Source organism: Lissotriton helveticus, chromosome 5_1 (assembly GCF_964261635.1).
Source record: "Lissotriton helveticus chromosome 5_1, aLisHel1.1, whole genome shotgun sequence".
NCBI lineage: Eukaryota > Metazoa > Chordata > Amphibia > Caudata > Salamandridae > Lissotriton > Lissotriton helveticus.
The window spans coordinates 162,252,649-162,273,283 of NC_136065.1; the positions used below are offsets into that span (position 1 = coordinate 162,252,649).

The window sequence follows — 20,635 nt, forward strand, 5'->3', positions numbered from 1 at the left end:
TCGCCACTATCCCGCGCATCAATAGATCCACCATGGGAGGAAGATATTTCTCCTACTTAGCGGCCAAGACCTGGAATTCTCTCCCCACTCACCTCCGCCTCACACATAACCACCTCTCCTTCAGAAAGCAGCTAAAAACCTGGCTATTCGATAAATAATGCTCCCACCCTCACTCAAGCGCCTTGAGACCCTCTGGGTGAGTAGTGCGCTATACAAATTACTGAACTTGAACTTGAACCTACCTCACAGCCAAGGCCTGGAACGACCTGCCCCTCCACCTCCTGCAAGCCCCCACACTGCCCAAGTCTCAAGCCTTTGTTTTTAATCACTGCCTGGGGCCCACTAATAAAGCATCTTCTTGGGAACCCAAGGACAGTATTTTAAAACCTCACACGACACATCAGCACAGCACACTCACGTTCCAAAACCCGCTCCGCAGTAGTCTGGCGTCGCAGCACACCTGAGGCACACTCGGTGCCTCAGGTGGGGCCCGATGATGAAGAATGCCACCATCTAGGTTGGTGGGTGAGGGCCTTCATGAAAACCAAATGGCTTCCCATGCAGACACATATAACGCAAACATCACCCTAATAGCTAGTTCTCTTTGTTTATACATTATACCCCAGGAAAAACTAACTAGCCATACTAGTTCCTCTCTCTCTTGTTTGATTACAAGACACAGATGTGGATGCCTGCTTTGCCCTGGGAGCACCAGTGTGTGCACAAAGAACAAGGAGGTCCCTGTTTTGCCCCCGGTAAGAGTGGAGCACACGCTAGATTGTAGCATGACCCTGAGAGCGCACGCACGTAGCCACTTAAAACACAGTAAAAAAAAGCCTTAAGCAGAAAGTAAAAAGCGAAAGCAGACAAGTCCTGCGGCAATACTCCAGAGCCCACAAAGTACATAAAGCACATCATTTTGCAGCGCAAGCACTGTAGGCTTGACCTAAATATGACATAATAATGAATTCAGTCACAAAAAGGTCAGTGCATAATCTGGCTTTTTTGCCACATAATTAAGTCAACCCTGCCCCATAATTTGGTCCTCTCTGTAACGCATGCCGGAATGATCAAGGTTGCACTGGAAACCAAAACCAACTCTTGTGAATGTTCAAAGCAGCCCCATGATGGTGACTGGAATGAGACCGGGTCTGAGAGCAGACCCCATAGCCTGCAGGGAATATTCCAGGGTGGCAGAAAGGCCAGTCAGGGCGCGGGCACGACGCCGTCGTTGCTTTCCTAGTCCTATGTTCCCATGCCCTCATAAAACATCAGGCCCAGTGTTTTATTTTTAATTTTATTATTTAGGTTCACGTTAAGTCATATGCCCTAGAATAGAAAGGAAGCCTTCTTCTCACTCCCTACGTCGAAAACGTTTCCATTTCTGGAACCGGAACTGAAGGGGTCTTGCAGCCTTCCGCTCTCTTGACGCCAGGTTAATGCCCGCCCCTGGCGCGCGCCGGTCCCATCCGTCTTTCGCGTCGCAGTCAGGTTCTTAGAATTAAGCCGAGTCATGGCGGTGACACTTTTGCTAATGCCTTCCCGTACACTAAGGCGCTCGAGCTGGGGCCGACGGAGGCCGGATAATTACCTATTTGCATTTCACACGAGCCGCGCGCGTGGGAGAGGAGGCCGTGGCGCTCGGCGATTAACCTGTCAGGCCCAACAGCAGCACAAAGTCACGCGGCGACGGCGCGCGCTCGTTTGACATATTCCGGAATTAGTAATATGTAAAACAAATAAGGAGCCTAGGTCTTTGCCAGTTCCTGCCTTCAAGTTTCTACCAAATAAGTGGCTGCGGATGAAGGAACGTTGTGGTCGCGAGAAGCTAATCCGTGCCCGTTTCACGAAAAGCTCTGTCGCGGAATTTTCTAGACGCTTTTGGAAGTTGATAGTAAACAAGGGGCTGCTGTACCATGTTATGAAAATTTGAGGTTTAAAAACATGGGCTGAGCAGGATGCACAACGTTTCAAACTGTGTGTGTTTTAATGGCAGAGATGTTTGTGGAAACACTGAGCTATTATGAAAAAAATAATTGCGACTTTAGCACTGGGGAGCCAGGTTCGATTTCCGGCGCCGGCTCAACGCCCTGTGACTTTGGCAAATTAATCACTAAATCTCCCTATCCCTATAACAAAAACAAAATAAATAATAATAATATGATCTTTATATAGAAGAGCTCCACAAAGGGTAAATTTGCCGAACTCATCTGCATATATATTTCACGGGGTCTACAGTTTTAGATTACATTTTTGCCTGTGCACTGCCAACATTTTTACCATTTGTGTGTCATTGCAACCAATAATCCAGGTAATGAGTATTTGCAACTGCAGTCGTATATTTGAAAGCCTGACTTATTTATTGGCCTCTTGTCTTCTTCCGACTCCTTTTCAGTCTGAAATGCTCCGGAGTACAAGCAAAGTTAAACAAATGTTGCTATTTATCTCTAACATGCCAAGGCCTGTCCCAAAACTTTGACAGCTGTGTTGTCATTCTTCCTCTTTTCCAAAGACAACGAGGGATTTTGCTATTCTTAGTGGCTCCGTAAATAGACCACCAACCCCCTTGTCTTCTTGCATCCATGTTAGCTGCACAACCCTACCTCCGAAATAATACCCCCATCTCAACATACACGGTGATGCTCTTGGTGCAAAGTGATATTTTAGGTCACTGTTGACCACTTTAATTGAATTATTCAGGGATGTTCCAAACCGTTTTTCATGGGTTGGTGGGGTCAGGAGCTCTTAACCCCTTCGATGCTGGTGACGGAACCGTTCCGTCATCAGTCACGGCTGAGCTGTGCTGATGACGGAACGGTTCCGTCACGACCGCGCCCTGTTCTGGAATGTCCAGCACAGGGGCGGAATCGGCGCCGTGGTCAAGGTGTTAATAAGACTGTCAACCCTTTAGGAATCTTACTTGCATCATTTCTTCTGCTTCCTTTATGACCAATACTTTATGCACTGTTGGATAGTTTAAAAAGACCATTTGACACCCATTAAATCTCACATAGCTCCACTAAAGTGTAAAGATGTGCAAAGTTCCCTGATCGGCTGACTTACAACTTCACACGATGACAAAAAAATACAAACTTCATGAAGTTTGAAACTCATTAAGTAAAAAAAAAATAAAAAAAAACACAACATTTTCATTGGACCTTTTTATCAGTTGAAAACCATTCTGTACAGCGCCATAAATGGTTAATGTGCTGTCCTCTGTATTTCCTGGAACAGGGCGAATTGGTGGTCTGAATAATAGACCTCAAAACCAAACGGAGGCTTCTGTGAGTATTTGCTGCTCATGCAATTTTATCATATAATTATTATCTGGGGTATTGATTTCACAAGCACCTAAGGTAAAAAACATAATCAAAACTTGCCCTTTTTAGAAAGCGCCCCTTTTGCAGTCTGTATAGAGATATGTATAGGTAAGCTCCCAAATGAACTTTTAGGGTAAATCTAAATTGCCCTGTGACCAGAAGAAAGACAGCTCTCATCAGAGTTCCCCACTCCAGTCCACTGAGGACTGTCTCCTAATTTTCCTCCCTGTATTTGAGGGGATACTGTCAGGACCCCTTTCAGAGGACTGTAAAGCATGCAACAGTTACTAGGCACAACCATGGTGGTTGAGACCTTTTACTCCTGGTGTCCGGGAACCCAGCCTACTGTGTATCCTGCTCAGCTGGGCCAAGTACCCCTTCTGCACTTGACTCTCAGTGGTAGATGTGTTCATGCAGTCGAGGCTCCCTCGAAGGGGGGAGGTGTAGATACAGGTCAGTGAACACGGCTCACAACTCAAAGTGCAAACATTACAAACAATAAATTAATGCTTTTATAGGAAAAAGTTGTATTATATTTCGAACTCTATACACGCAAAGAAATACGACTTTCAAAAACAACACAATCCCCCTTGTGGTCGTGGCTATAGCAGTTGTCAGGCAAAATCCCTGTCCCATCCTTCTTCGTGTAAATTGTGCTCAGCTGTTTCCCATTCACTGGTAGCCACATCCAGGTAATGCTCACTATTAGGCCGTACTCAAGAGTTCCCCTTGGACTCATCCGTGTTTAGTCAAAGGTGCCTATGGTGCCACAGCACTATTAGCAGTAAGTCCCCTGGGTCCACATAGGCCCAGTTTTGATCATACCCGCTCCAGCGGTATGGAAATGTGCAGCAGTGCAGTGCATGCCCTCCCTGTGGACACTCCTGAGTTTAGGTTCTGTTTGGCAAAAACAGGCTGCATTCAGTTCGCATGGCAGCACCTGGCAGGCTCAGACTCTCTCATCTGAGCAGTGCTGCCGGGTCGTCCTGTGATTGAAGTTGCTCCCGCTCAGCCAACTCGTGGTAAGTCACTCTTCCCCTATTCCTCTAAAAAAGGTGGGGTGGGAAGAGAATTCTGCAGCTTCTTATTGAACCTCCTCATGTCTTCACCAGGCAGGCCAGGGCTTTCCAAAATGGAACTCAGGGTCCTCAATGTACCATTTCAGGCTTGTTTACTCAGTGTATGTTTACAGCACACTTACTGTCCAGCACTGGTACCTCCATGCATTGTACTCTTACATGTACACATGCATTCAGCACACACACTCAGTCTGTGGGCACTGTAGAGCACTGAAGCGTCTCTATCTATAACCAGGGTGTGATATTTACAAACGCACAGTTTGCCAGCACACACACACACCATAGCAACACTTTACCCTCCATGTATGGTACTTCACACATGCAAACATACATCCAGCACATGGTTTCATTATGCACACACACACACACACACAAACACACACTGCACAGCACTGCATCTTTCATGTAATATATTCCTCAGAAACATACATACAACCAGTACATGTTCTGTCCACACATGCACTGGACAGTACTGTTTTATCCCCTGTTCTGTACCCTTCCCAGGCACACGTACATTCAGCCCAGAGTCACTACTCCTGCGCCATGCAGCACTCTGCATCTACCTGATGTAGGTCAAGAGTGAGTTAAGCACAAAGCAGTGGAAGCTTTAAAAAGGTGAGTGAGGCTGTAGGCCTCGCTCCAATGACGCAGGGTAAAAAGGTCCTGTTCACTAGGCCTGATCACCAAATGGTATGGTGCCACCACCGTGCTCCTGCTGCTTAGCTCCTGGTGCAGGCCATAGTCTTCCACCACAATGAGTGTTGTGGTTTGTGTGCCCCTCCCAGTCCAAGAAGACAGAAATCCGTGAGACGGACCCATGTCATGGCACGCACACTTGATCTGTGTTTGCCTATGATGAAAAATCCGCATTAGTAATCGAGACAACAATACAGTTGGGCACTCAGGGCAGGGTACACGTCTTTACCATGCAAAGGACTTTCCAGTCCCGACAGGTACCTCCTCCTAAAATTCACCACAGATGTCGCCCTTTCCCTTTTCTTGATTGGTCACCTGCTGTTTTGTGACCAAGGAATCCCCGCCTCCTTCCGAAAGGATGCTCTACCCCTCCACTCCTTTGAGATGCTCTTGGTGTTGCCTCTGGAAATGTTGCTTCCTCCTCACCCCAAAACACGCTGCCACACAAGCCAACCAAGACTTGGCCTTTCATTGTTGCCTCTTTCCCCTTAGTGGCAGCACCAGGACATGTCCTGCAGGGAAAGCGGTTCACGAACTGGCAATCTCTGATGCTTCCCCAGGTTCAATGTTTTAGGGATCTTCCTCAGTTACAAATTTCTACTTGTTTAAGTTACTAATATCAAGTACATGGTTTGGGAGATTGTTAGAACTAGTCACTAAACACTAGGTGTACCTTTCAGAGGGGCTATCACTGCTGTCAAAAGAGGGCAACATTTGTCCACTTGAAAGTACCTTGCTAATCTACACCATCCGTGCCCCATTTGGATGCCTTGCCCAAGTGAACGAAAGGTGCCTAAAGCTGAACAGGTTTAACTCCACCTCTGGTGAGGTTTTGGCGTAGCCTGGCAAACTTTTCTTCCTTTGCTAAGGCAACTTTTCCTCAACCCTCCTGAAGAGTGCTCTCAAATGTGCTACTACTAAACAATTAAAATGCAATAACTGCTCGATAGGAAATGCTCATACTGCTATTTTTTTTAATCGGATTATCGTACCACTAATAAAATTCAAAAGCAATGAGTGTTTTCTCTCGCTGTGTTTAATGTAATACTGGTGGTCCCTAATGGTTTATGAGGTACTTCTGCATTCACTTAGTACAACAGTATTAGCTACAATGTTTTCACTCTTCTTGCTTTGCTAACAATATTTATTAAGTTCATGTATTGAGACATTTTTCTCCCGTTGTGTTGCATTCTTTCCTAAGTAGCAGAGCATTGCACATGAAGTGGCCTAGCTCTTTAGGCTCTTACATTTCAGTCTTGCATGGGTTCTCTCCATAAATCTGAGTGCCAACAAGCTATAAGTAGCCTGGAACAGTCTTAACTATGCTAATCTGTGTTCCATTACAGGAGCTGCTCAGACAAGGCTGTGTGTTCCAGGAGAGGCATGGCTGGGAGAGACCGGGTTGGTTTAACCCAACGAGATCAGCACCGGTAGGTACTTTGCCACAAGTATACACCCATCCAAAGCTGTGTGAAACATACTATCATGATGTATTGTATTGCCGTAACCAGGCCAAGCTTTCTGCATTAGCCCCAAAAGAATACAGTCAGACCCCCCAGGATATAGCGGCATGGATTAGCAAATTTAGCGGCACAAATATGGAAATTTTGCGGCATAAATATGGCAATTTAGCAGCAATTTTGCGGCACTTTATTTTACTCATAATCATTTATTTTCAGCCTTATATCAATGGAAACTGTTTTAGCAGAGTATTCCGCTTTGAAATAGGCAACCTGGCATATGGAATAGAGGAAGCAGCCCACAGGTGAAGGCTGTTATTCCTTGAAAATGCAATCCTCCATTTGATTTAGTATAGGTTCTGAGAAGCCCATCAAAGATGGCCTGGTAGCAGAGCATCCCATAGGAAATGGCATTCCAAACCTACCTTAGTGAAATTAAATATTTGCCTTAGATCACACAATTTCAGCATGGAACCCACGATTTTATCCACATTTTCTGGTTTCACTCTGTACAAAATAGCAAGTGGGTATCAACTTGTCTTTCCTTATGTTAAGACTTTGTTTTTAGTTTTAACCTCCTAGTGCATTCTTCTGTAGTTTTTTAAATTACAGCTCCAACTTGACCTGAAGGTATTGAACCTCTTCACATGTGCACCAGTCACACTACACAATTACAACACAAACACAGGCATTGTTTATATACATAGAGAGATTAAGTGACGTGCCCATAATCACAGGATAACGAGCCACAATTTCCAAGTGTATTAAAGCAAATCTAACTCAGCAACTGTCTAAATTGGTTAACATCCTGCCCTGTCTGCCACACAGGGAGGTATAATACCTCCTCTGACACAAGTGCTTCCAGCACACCTGCCCCTATTCCTCCATGTACCTTCATTCCAACCTATGACCTCATTCCGCCACCTGACCCCACTCAAAGCACTCGCACTTTCCGAAGTCCACCCAATGTCTTCTGGTGACCCGATTCCTCCACTTCCTTCAACTATTCCGCATGTCCCTAAATTATCCCACACCCCTAAACCTCACCATTTCCATAAACATTCCTACCCAGTAGACCCAGGCTATGCCCCCATAAAAGTCTTCAAATCCCCACGGAGGCCCAAAAAATAGGGCTTTCATATGCTCTAAGTGTATATAATGCCTTAAGAGGTGGACATTAATACAAAGGTTAATTTTGAAAGTTTTTTTAATGGGTATGGGTAAGTCTGTGGTAAGTTAAAAAAAATCACATTGCATAACAAACTACAGAATGCAACGGACCATATTATTACTTAGAACAGCACCGCCTGAGTCTTCTGTAATTCTAATGATCAAAATAAATTTTTCTTTCATATTAGGCGATATCCAACATTCTGAAATATGGTCATGGTCATTTTTCACCTGTCTATTAAGAGTCTGTTGAACTTACGCCAAGAAAGAGGGCTGGAACCAGATTAGAGAAGGAGGTCTTAGAGCATTATAATCTTCAGGTATGGCCTTAAAACTATCAGTCAGAGTTGAGTGAATCAATCTGAAGCTGATGAATTAATTGTATTCCTAATTAGGGAATCAATCAATTCAGATATCAGAACACCTTTACAATATTTGATTTCAGAAAAGTTCGCAATTTCAGATGTTAGTTTCAAATTAAATATTTCCAACCAGGTACTTAGTTTAACAATTCATTATTTTATTTTTCACTTTGACTTTTTCATAATTCCAACCTAGGATATGGCCTAATTTTAATTTGTACAAAAAGGGGGGGGTAACATAACATAATATATATTTATATTGCCAGATACCAAAGCTGGCTATTCTTGATTTCACTCCATGCCGTTTTCTTCTACCTCTCTACACTTCCTAGCTCTTTTATCACACTTGTGCAGATTGTTCTTAATTCCCACGGTCTCCTTTTGTACCCCGCTGAAGTCCCTGCATTCCTTGGCACTTTTGTAAAAATCGCGGACTTTTTACAAAAGTGTCGATTTCGCGGGCACTTTTGTAAAAATCGCGGCATTTTTACAAAAGTGACAGTAACAAAAGCATCAGTGCTTCGCGCTTGAAACCTTCCCCGGGCTGTTCCAACAAAATTCCCAGGGCTGCTTTGAGCTCCCACTCTGGCCCTGATTACAGTAAAAGAGCAGCCATTATAATGTCTCTGAGAGAAGTATTTGCGTCTTGTTTTCTCTTGTTTACAACAAGGGGTGGTGATGGACAGAGTCTCTGAATTAAGCAGAGTACTCTCACCCAGTCAAGAGATCAGGGCTAGATCCAACACCGTTTTTTAGCTCATTGCATCATCCCAGTTTCAGAACCTGGCTGTATGCAAATTAGTCTGTCCCTGGCCCAGTGCATCATGGGAACAGGGCAGACCAGACTACAAATGCCAATTCTTACACTGGGAAGGAAACAAGCTTCCGGGGACCGGTTTCTGCCATTTCAAGCGTCTTCGGCCCGGCTTGCTTGAATCCTGATGGTGCAATGAGCAAGGGACTCACATCTGAGTATACCCTTCCACGCTTAGGGTGGACAAAATTATTTACAACAAGGGGTGGTGATGGACAGAGTCTCTGAATTAAGCAGAGTACTCTCACCCAGTCAAGAGATCAGGGCTAGATCCAACACCGTTTTTTAGCTCATTGCATCATCCCAGTTTCAGAACCTGGCTGTATGCAAATTAGTCTGTCCCTGGCCCAGTGCATCATGGGAACAGGGCAGACCAGACTACAAATGCCAATTCTTACACTGGGAAGGAAACAAGCTTCCGGGGACCGGTTTCTGCCATTTCAGGCGTCTTCGGCCCGGCTTGCTTGAATCCTGATGGTGCATTGAGCAAGGGACTCACATCTGAGTATACCCTTCCACGCTTAGGGTGGACAAAATTATTTACAACAAGGGGTGGTGATGGACAGAGTCTCTGAATTAAGCAGAGTACTCTCACCCAGTCAAGAGATCAGGGCTAGATCCAACACCGTTTTTTAGCTCATTGCATCATCCCAGTTTCAGAACCTGGCTGTATGCAAATTAGTCTGTCCCTGGCCCAGTGCATCATGGGAACAGGGCAGACCAGACTACAAATGCCAATTCTTACACTGGGAAGGAAACAAGCTTCCGGGGACCGGTTTCTGCCATTTCAGGCGTCTTCGGCCCGGCTTGCTTGAATCCTGATGGTGCAATGAGCAAGGGACTCACATCTGAGTATACCCTTCCACGCTTAGGGTGGACAAAATTATTTACAACAAGGGGTGGTGATGGACAGAGTCTCTGAATTAAGCAGAGTACTCTCACCCAGTCAAGAGATCAGGGCTAGATCCAACACCGTTTTTTAGCTCATTGCATCATCCCAGTTTCAGAACCTGGCTGTATGCAAATTAGTCTGTCCCTGGCCCAGTGCATCATGGGAACAGGGCAGACCAGACTACAAATGCCAATTCTTACACTGGGAAGGAAACAAGCTTCCGGGGACCGGTTTCTGCCATTTCAGGCGTCTTCGGCCCGGCTTGCTTGAATCCTGATGGTGCAATGAGCAAGGGACTCACATCTGAGTATACCCTTCCACGCTTAGGGTGGACAAAATTATTTACAACAAGGGGTGGTGATGGACAGAGTCTCTGAATTAAGCAGAGTACTCTCACCCAGTCAAGAGATCAGGGCTAGATCCAACACCGTTTTTTAGCTCATTGCATCATCCCAGTTTCAGAACCTGGCTGTATGCAAATTAGTCTGTCCCTGGCCCAGTGCATCATGGGAACAGGGCAGACCAGACTACAAATGCCAATTCTTACACTGGGAAGGAAACAAGCTTCCGGGGACCGGTTTCTGCCATTTCAGGCGTCTTCGGCCCGGCTTGCTTGAATCCTGATGGTGCAATGAGCAAGGGACTCACATCTGAGTATACCCTTCCACGCTTAGGGTGGACAAAATTATTTACAACAAGGGGTGGTGATGGACAGAGTCTCTGAATTAAGCAGAGTACTCTCACCCAGTCAAGAGATCAGGGCTAGATCCAACACCGTTTTTTAGCTCATTGCATCATCCCAGTTTCAGAACCTGGCTGTATGCAAATTAGTCTGTCCCTGGCCCAGTGCATCATGGGAACAGGGCAGACCAGACTACAAATGCCAATTCTTACACTGGGAAGGAAACAAGCTTCCGGGGACCGGTTTCTGCCATTTCAGGCGTCTTCGGCCCGGCTTGCTTGAATCCTGATGGTGCAATGAGCAAGGGACTCACATCTGAGTATACCCTTCCACGCTTAGGGTGGACAAAATTATTTACAACAAGGGGTGGTGATGGACAGAGTCTCTGAATTAAGCAGAGTACTCTCACCCAGTCAAGAGATCAGGGCTAGATCCAACACCGTTTTTTAGCTCATTGCATCATCCCAGTTTCAGAACCTGGCTGTATGCAAATTAGTCTGTCCCTGGCCCAGTGCATCATGGGAACAGGGCAGACCAGACTACAAATGCCAATTCTTACACTGGGAAGGAAACAAGCTTCCGGGGACCGGTTTCTGCCATTTCAGGCGTCTTCGGCCCGGCTTGCTTGAATCCTGATGGTGCAATGAGCAAGGGACTCACATCTGAGTATACCCTTCCACGCTTAGGGTGGACAAAATTATTTACAACAAGGGGTGGTGATGGACAGAGTCTCTGAATTAAGCAGAGTACTCTCACCCAGTCAAGAGATCAGGGCTAGATCCAACACCGTTTTTTAGCTCATTGCATCATCCCAGTTTCAGAACCTGGCTGTATGCAAATTAGTCTGTCCCTGGCCCAGTGCATCATGGGAACAGGGCAGACCAGACTACAAATGCCAATTCTTACACTGGGAAGGAAACAAGCTTCCGGGGACCGGTTTCTGCCATTTCAGGCGTCTTCGGCCCGGCTTGCTTGAATCCTGATGGTGCAATGAGCTAGGGACTCACATCTGAGTATACCCTTCCACGCTTAGGGTGGACAAAATTATTTACAACAAGGGGTGGTGATGGACAGAGTCTCTGAATTAAGCAGAGTACTCTCACCCAGTCAAGAGATCAGGGCTAGATCCAACACCGTTTTTTAGCTCATTGCATCATCCCAGTTTCAGAACCTGGCTGTATGCAAATTAGTCTGTCCCTGGCCCAGTGCATCATGGGAACAGGGCAGACCAGACTACAAATGCCAATTCTTACACTGGGAAGGAAACAAGCTTCCGGGGACCGGTTTCTGCCATTTCAGGCGTCTTCGGCCCGGCTTGCTTGAATCCTGATGGTGCAATGAGCAAGGGACTCACATCTGAGTATACCCTTCCACGCTTAGGGTGGACAAAATTATTTACAACAAGGGGTGGTGATGGACAGAGTCTCTGAATTAAGCAGAGTACTCTCACCCAGTCAAGAGATCAGGGCTAGATCCAACACCGTTTTTTAGCTCATTGCATCATCCCAGTTTCAGAACCTGGCTGTATGCAAATTAGTCTGTCCCTGGCCCAGTGCATCATGGGAACAGGGCAGACCAGACTACAAATGCCAATTCTTACACTGGGAAGGAAACAAGCTTCCGGGGACCGGTTTCTGCCATTTCAGGCGTCTTCGGCCCGGCTTGCTTGAATCCTGATGGTGCAATGAGCAAGGGACTCACATCTGAGTATACCCTTCCACGCTTAGGGTGGACAAAATTATTTACAACAAGGGGTGGTGATGGACAGAGTCTCTGAATTAAGCAGAGTACTCTCACCCAGTCAAGAGATCAGGGCTAGATCCAACACCGTTTTTTAGCTCATTGCATCATCCCAGTTTCAGAACCTGGCTGTATGCAAATTAGTCTGTCCCTGGCCCAGTGCATCATGGGAACAGGGCAGACCAGACTACAAATGCCAATTCTTACACTGGGAAGGAAACAAGCTTCCGGGGACCGGTTTCTGCCATTTCAGGCGTCTTCGGCCCGGCTTGCTTGAATCCTGATGGTGCAATGAGCAAGGGACTCACATCTGAGTATACCCTTCCACGCTTAGGGTGGACAAAATTATTTACAACAAGGGGTGGTAGGGTATACTCAGACATGAGTCCCTTTCTCACTGCTCCATCAGGATTCAAGCAAGCCGGGCCGAAGAGGCTGAAATGCCAGAAACCGGTCCCCGGTAGCTTGTCTCCTTTCTGGTGAAGAATTGGCTTTGTAGTTTGGTCTGCCCTGTTCCCATGATGCACTGGGCCAGGGACAGACTAATTTGCATATAGCCAGGTTCTGAGCTGGGATGGGGCAGTGAGATAAATAACGGTGATGGATCAAGCCCTGATCTTTGGACTGGGTAAGAGTGGTCTGCTTAATTCAGACACTCTGTTCATCACCACCCCCTTTTCTGTATCGTTTTTGGCCACTATAGGTGTGGCAGGGTATACTCAGACATGAGTCCCTTTCTCACTGCTCCATCAGGATTCAAGCAAGCCGGGCCGAAGAGGCTGAAATGCCAGAAACCGGTCCCCGGTAGCTTGTCTCCTTTCTGGTGAAGAATTGGCTTTGTAGTTTTGTCTGCCCTGTTCCCATGATGCACTGGGCCAGGGACAGACTAATTTGCATATAGCCAGGTTCTGAGCTGGGATGGGGCAGTGAGATAAATAACGGTGATGGATCAAGCCCTGATCTTTGGACTGGGTAAGAGTGGTCTGCTTAATTCAGACACTCTGTTCATCACCACCCCCTTTTCTGTATCGTTTTTGGCCACTATAGGTGTGGCAGGGTATACTCAGACATGAGTCCCTTTCTCACTGCTCCATCAGGATTCAAGCAAGCCGGGCCGAAGAGGCTGAAATGCCAGAAACCGGTCCCCGGTAGCTTGTCTCCTTTCTGGTGAAGAATTGGCTTTGTAGTTTGGTCTGCCCTGTTCCCATGATGCACTGGGCCAGGGACAGACTAATTTGCATATAGCCAGGTTCTGAGCTGGGATGGGGCAGTGAGATAAATAACGGTGATGGATCAAGCCCTGATCTTTGGACTGGGTAAGAGTGGTCTGCTTAATTCAGACACTCTGTTCATCACCACCCCCTTTTCTGTATCGTTTTTGGCCACTATAGGTGTGGCAGGGTATACTCAGACATGAGTCCCTTTCTCACTGCTCCATCAGGATTCAAGCAAGCCGGGCCGAAGAGGCTGAAATGCCAGAAACCGGTCCCCGGTAGCTTGTCTCCTTTCTGGTGAAGAATTGGCTTTGTAGTTTGGTCTGCCCTGTTCCCATGATGCACTGGGCCAGGGACAGACTAATTTGCATATAGCCAGGTTCTGAGCTGGGATGGGGCAGTGAGATAAATAACGGTGATGGATCAAGCCCTGATCTTTGGACTGGGTAAGAGTGGTCTGCTTAATTCAGACACTCTGTTCATCACCACCCCCTTTTCTGTATCGTTTTTGGCCACTATAGGTGTGGCAGGGTATACTCAGACATGAGTCCCTTTCTCACTGCTCCATCAGGATTCAAGCAAGCCGGGCCGAAGAGGCTGAAATGCCAGAAACCGGTCCCCGGTAGCTTGTCTCCTTTCTGGTGAAGAATTGGCTTTGTAGTTTGGTCTGCCCTGTTCCCATGATGCACTGGGCCAGGGACAGACTAATTTGCATATAGCCAGGTTCTGAGCTGGGATGGGGCAGTGAGTTAAATAACGGTGATGGATCAAGCCCTGATCTTTGGACTGGGTAAGAGTGGTCTGCTTAATTCAGACACTCTGTTCATCACCACCCCCTTTTCTGTATCGTTTTTGGCCACTATAGGTGTGGCAGGGTATACTCAGACATGAGTCCCTTTCTCACTGCTCCATCAGGATTCAAGCAAGCCGGGCCGAAGAGGCTGAAATGCCAGAAACCGGTCCCCGGTAGCTTGTCTCCTTTCTGGTGAAGAATTGGCTTTGTAGTTTGGTCTGCCCTGTTCCCATGATGCACTGGGCCAGGGACAGACTAATTTGCATATAGCCAGGTTCTGAGCTGGGATGGGGCAGTGAGATAAATAACGGTGATGGATCAAGCCCTGATCTTTGGACTGGGTAAGAGTGGTCTGCTTAATTCAGACACTCTGTTCATCACCACCCCCCTTTTCTGTATTGTTTTCTCTTGGACATGGATGTAGTTGCACTAGTATCCAGTCTCTGTGCATATTTTACCCATATCCTCTAGCTGAAAAGTACTGCGTAGCGGTAACAAATATGAGCCTGCATATGTCCTCTGATGACCAAGATATTTGGTTCTTTAGTGGAAATGTATAGCTGGCACTCTAGAACTGTACTGGCTTTCTTTGTTGCTTGCGCGAGCAGTCAAAGCCTAGCTCATGGGTGTTAGTGTGAAGATAAAGTTAGATAAATTGTAGAACAATTGTAATGCACCACATAAACAGGAGTGGCAAGGGAGTTATTAAATATAAATAACACATATAAACACCTTAAAATAATAGTATAGTGAAAATGAAGAAGAATGGTGGTAGTTTCGAATATCTAGTTCTAGCCATGCCAGTGACGTTGCAAAAAACAATCCTTTAGTGCATAAAAGGTAATACATAGGTTTATCTACCCCTGGGGGAATCAGTCTTGAGTCTAGCACTCCAGTTTTACCAGACTGCCTTCATACTAGGCCTGGACCTCAAATAACGTAGGATCGAACAGCTCTTTTCCAAATGGAATAGCCACATGTGGCAAATGCCCTGGGTTCAGGATATGACTCTTCTAGACATTGAAAGGGGTTAGAGATGTCTCCAACCCCAAACAAAAAAATTGCAATCCAAAGTGATTTGTGCCACAGTAGGAAAAAGGACCTTTTGGTCTGCGTATGCAGACTCCTATTCTGGAACACACAAGCTGGCCAATAGCTTGTCCTCAGAATAGCCTGGCAGGGTCTGTAGGGATCCATAATCTATCTCTGGATACTATTCAGCCAGGCCTAAGACTAGTGGAGGCTAATGCTCTCACTATGTTTGATTCTTGTTATGAGGAACATGGGAGTGACGTAGGTCAGGGCTCATACAGTTATCAAAAGGTCCCCAGGTGGTCTATGGAAGTGTGTTGGCCAGGCAGAATCTCCATTCCTGGGGGATGTCATTGCACCTTCAATGTATAAATTGCTGAAGCCACTCTCTCTATTGGGGGATCTCTAGACCACCAACGCTGGACCAGGGCACCTTTTCTCTTAGTCAGGGTTGGGGATATGCACTTGGGCACAATTTGTAGGCAACAGTCTGGCAGACAGCAGCAGGAGACCAGACAGTATTATGCCCACTGGAAAAACGTGGTTCTGGCCTGAAAAAAGACATTCATCCCACAGCTCCAATTCAAAAAGCATCAGTTTGTGCGTGCAGGTGCCACAGCTCCAGTTCAAGAAGCATCAGCGTGTGCTTGGAAGTCCCACAGCTTCAGCTGAAGAAGCACTAGCTTGTGCTTGCAGGTCCCACAGCTGAAGTTCAAGTAGCATCAACTTGGGCTTGCAGGTCCCACAGCTCCAGTTCAAGAAGCACCAACTTGGGCTTGCAGGTCTTACTCCCTTCTCGCTCATTGAAGTGCTGGAGTGAAGGTCTAGTTTATATTCTCAGTGTGAGACCGTTAGGCAACCACTCTTTGGGTTGGTTGTAATGTTTTATAAGGTTTAGCATATGCGAACAGGCTGGATGCATATGTAAATGCGTTTTCCTTCCTGCAAAGGGCTGAATCCATATTGCAGAGGCACAGAAGAGTCGTCCTGTGAATGGCAGTATGTTGCTGGGCAGAAGATGCTTTGGTCTGCTGCCAGGATCCCGTAGACTGTGCAAGTGCTATTAGTGGGCAGATTCTACTAGTTCCTTTTCAGAAAGGCTAGCTGGGTGGTAATTCCAGATGAGACAGTGATTGGTGGGACAGTGCAGGGAGTGGTTTTACTGCCTTCAAAAAAGAAGCGAAAATGTTTCTCATGAACAAACTAACATCCTAAACCTTTAACTTTCTGATACCTACTTGCCACCGATTTTATTCAAACAGCAATGTCTACCTCATTTGTGTTATATGCGATTCCCGATTGTATGTATAATACGTGATAATTATGTACTGTAAAGCGTTCTGATACCCCGTGGGTCATGTTAGCGCTATATAAAACTTTATAAATAAATAAAATTAAATAAATAAATAAGGGAGGATACCCCATGAAGTGATTGGCAGTGGATAGAGTGGGTTCAGTGGTGACCAGAGGCACCAGGCTGAGAATGCCAGAGCAGGCCACTGGCAGAGCAAAGACTTCAAGGACTTTCGCTCAGGAATTTCGGAACCACGCCACAATGCATCAGAGCCTCATCAGAAATACTAAATGTGCAGGAGCAGTACTATGATACTTTCATATGGAGGTTGTTTTGGCACACAGGGTCTGAACTATAAAACATTCTTCAGTAGAACTATAAAACACTTCAATAAACGCTTCTCGGATGTAGCACCAGACATTCCCACCCGTGGTGCTGCTAAAATAGCGGTGTGAGCACTGAACACCATATGGGTGTCATGGGCCGCATTACAAGTTGATCAGTAGGGGGGAATAGTTTGGTTATATTTAACGCATCCAATAATTATGGGATACTTTAAATAAATCAAGCTTTGTTAAATTTCTGCTGGCCAAACGTGCTGAAATAACAGGAAATGTGTTTTCTGTCTCGTGCAGGTATTTCCCGTCTCATGCAGGTTTTGGTGCGTTAAACAAAAAAATGTGCATATTAATCCCCAATAACTCATTGTAGGTGGTATTTATTGCACCCGAAAAATAACGAATCCCAGGGTATCGCAATTTACCAGGTGTGATAAATAGCACCTTTACCTGTAAGCGGGCCCTGGGTGTCATTAATCTATCACAAGTGCAGGCTGAAATGGGAGTTAAAGGAAGCTTTTACTTATTTTCTTGGGATAATCTCTTCCATTTCCTTTTTAAATCAAACAACTGCGGATAATGTAAATAGCAGCCTTAGGGCCTAGATAAACAAACCTAACTTTGATTTATACAAAAATCAAGAAGCGTCAGAGTTGGTTTTTCAGAGTCCACGCGTTTACACACACATGACGTGTTCACAGTTGCCTGTTCCGTATGACTCACCGATGCATGCGCCTCGTGGCGCTCTATGCTTTTCTCCAGTTGACCTGACTGACTGTCTGCGTAAAGTCAATGTGTCTGAACCAAGCAGCATTGAAATATTAAAGAGACACAGCTGAGGCCTTCAGGAGTGTCGCGGACTGCACAGAACTCCAGACAAATCAAGGTGCCCGGGCGAGCGCTGGAGACCTATCAAGAACTATATAGCATGTCCAATCAGAATCAGCGACTGTCTCCAAGAGGTAGGCAAAGACTGTAAAAACCCTCATGATTGGTGACCGTCAGTCATGTTATGTTCCAGTATAAAGTTAACCTTGCAATCGTGACATCTCCTTGACCCAGGTTTATCAGGCTAGTGGCATGCCAGGGGCAGCTCCTCCACTAGGGCGGAGGAGCTTCGCCCCACTGCTTTCTCGCTGTGTGAGAAGCAGAAACATTTATGTTTCTGCGTCTAGCACTGCGAGAAAGCCGAAGGGTATTCCTGGTTTGGGGCGGGTTGGGGAGGAGCGGCTTATCCAATGCTGTGGCCCCTGACTGTTTGGTCGGCCCTCTGGGGCTGACTAAAGCAGTCATGCGCACTCTGCCTTTTTGTCGCCTACATAGAGAACATGGCCTACCCATTGGTACACGGCTGGGCGCCGTCCCCACCAATCACAACACTGCTATTGCAGCGTTGTGATTGGCTTAGGGGAGTGGAGGGAGGCGCAACCCCTCATACCCACGAGTCATGCCGTCCGCGACAGGTGGCAGCAGCTAAATGCTGACATTGTAGTCCCAAACAACGGTTTGTTGACATTTTACACACACCCTACCTCCTGAACGAATGCAGGTGTCGACCTCAAGGAGCACAACATGTGTGATATAAAGGGACCAGTGCGGTAATGCGGGGACTCTGCCTGATATGCGTTACTCTAACCCCTGATTCGTGACACAGGGTAGAGCGGTCAAGGGGACGCCCTTGCCCTGACAGGTTTGCTTGAGAGTGCAGTTTAACAGCTCCCATCATGCACTGGTAAGTCACTGTCTCTCTCCACTCCACTAAGCAAAGTAGTAGAAAGTAACTGGTCATATCACAGGCTTCTGCCTAGCAGTAGTAGGGCGAGGCTTTGCTCAGAGGGGAGACAGATAACAGCTAGGTGAGTTAGCATACACAACACAGATAATTTGGTTTGTTTTTAATGTGAACATTAAAAAAAAAAATTACTGTGTGCTGTTTTGCGCATGAAGCAATTTGTCCGCAGCCTAAAGAGAAACTAATAGCATTAATTCAAGGGCCTTGCGGCGTTGGGACATGGCTGCGCGGTCCAGGGGACGGACCACCTTCCCTCCCCAAGGCCTCACAGTCTAGGTCATGCCTACAACATGGCTGTGAGCCCAGTGTAAGGTGGTCCACGTCAGAGTCTGACTGGGACCAATGAACAGGGCCAGACTGGGGAACCGAAAACAGATCTTGGAAAAAATGCTGAAACCAGCCCTGCTCCCTACGTCTCCTCGTGCTATCTCTCTCTTTCCATCCAGCAAATCTCTCTCTCCTCTCTAATTCCTATCTTCTCTCTCTCTCTCTCTCTCTCTCTCTCTCTCTCTCTCTCTCTCTCTCTCTCTCTCTCTCTCTCTCTCTCTCTCTCTCTCTCTCTCTCTCTCTCTCTCTCTCCGATCACTATCTACCTGCCTCTCTCTCTCTCTCGCTCTCTCATATATATCACTATCTATCTGCCCCACTCTTTCTTTCTCTCCCATGAAGCCTCCCAGTGCCTGCTGCAATTGTCCTCCGGGAGCCGGGGAAAGTGACGGAGGCACCAGGAGTGACCCCGGGCTTTAAAACTGTCTGAAGAGGGGTGAAACCCCGAAACTGGTCCTAAGATGTTTGTCTCCAGTCCAGGGAGGACCCGGCTTGGCAGTTCGGGCTAGACTGTTCCCATGAGGCACAGGGTCAAGACTGATTTGGCCTGGTCTAAACTGGGGTGGCATGGTGAGCAAAAGAAAGATGGAGTTAACCCAGATCTCTTGACTGGGGGTGAATGTTTTGATTTGTTCTGCATTCCGTCCATCAATTGTCTTTTGCTTTAAAACTGGCTGCCAGGGCTTCCAGCCCATCGGAGAAATGCTGGTGAAATATCCAGTGGATTAGAAAGCCTGTCCGGCCCTGCCCATGAAATGGCATATTTTATTTGTATTTTGTTTGCAGAGTTTTATATAGTGCCGGCTAGACCCGAAGGTATCAGAGCGCTTTACATGAGGATCAGCAAGTTACATGATACAAAAAGTTACATCCGTTGCAGGAATCGAGTATAGGCATAGGAGAAAACCATGAGATAACACAATAAAATAGGTTGCTAGCGTGTAGAATAGCCAAGACGCGCTTCTTACGCATATGAGTGCATGAAACATCATTTGTATCAGGAAGGATCCTTTTGAGAGAAATGTATGGTCAGTTGAGCTCACTGAAGTGTTTAAGAAGCGCTTTGGCCAAAACTAACCTTCCCACCGATCATACTCTGTCTTTATCAGTCTCTCATTCTACCCTGCTCTCCATTCAGTCTTTCCTTGCTTCATCTCTCTTATTACGCCCCCTTTCCTTCCTTCCTCTCTCCCTCCATCTATGCTTCTCCAGCAGTCTTTTTCTATCTCCTCTTTATTCACTTCTCTCTCTGTTTATGCCTGTTGTTGTTTCTTTCCTATACTCTTCTCTCTCACGACTCCTTTGGACCCTCTCTTCTCCTGTCGCACCCTTCTCATCTTCTTTTTGTTACTGCTACATTTCAGCACTTTAGTGCTGGGATACTCCAGTTGAGTAGCCATGCACTTTGTAATTCTTTTAATTCACTCTCGTTTTCCCCCTTCTCATTTCACCCCTGGATGATGATGGATGAAAGTGTTTTTACAGTAAGGCTGCCAGAATTCTTTTATTTATTTGCTGCTTTCTACTCTTTATTCTTTAATTGTACTTTTTTCATAACTTTAAAAGTTGTGTGTGTTTTTTCTCTATATTCAGTGGTCAAGGAGAATGCCATACTTTGTCCTTAGGGCTC

At 46.3% G+C, this 20,635-nt stretch overlaps 1 protein-coding gene across 1 annotated transcript in view; it reads left to right on the plus strand.

The window, feature by feature from the left end:
- Window positions 1-20,635, plus strand: part of SARDH (sarcosine dehydrogenase) — a 741,717-nt gene that overhangs the window by 469,229 nt on the left and 251,853 nt on the right. Inside the window, exon 12 of the mRNA XM_078641957.1 lies at window positions 6,442-6,525. Within this exon, the coding sequence (XP_078498083.1) occupies window positions 6,442-6,525 (84 nt within the window). The remainder of the gene's footprint in view (window positions 1-6,441; window positions 6,526-20,635) is intronic.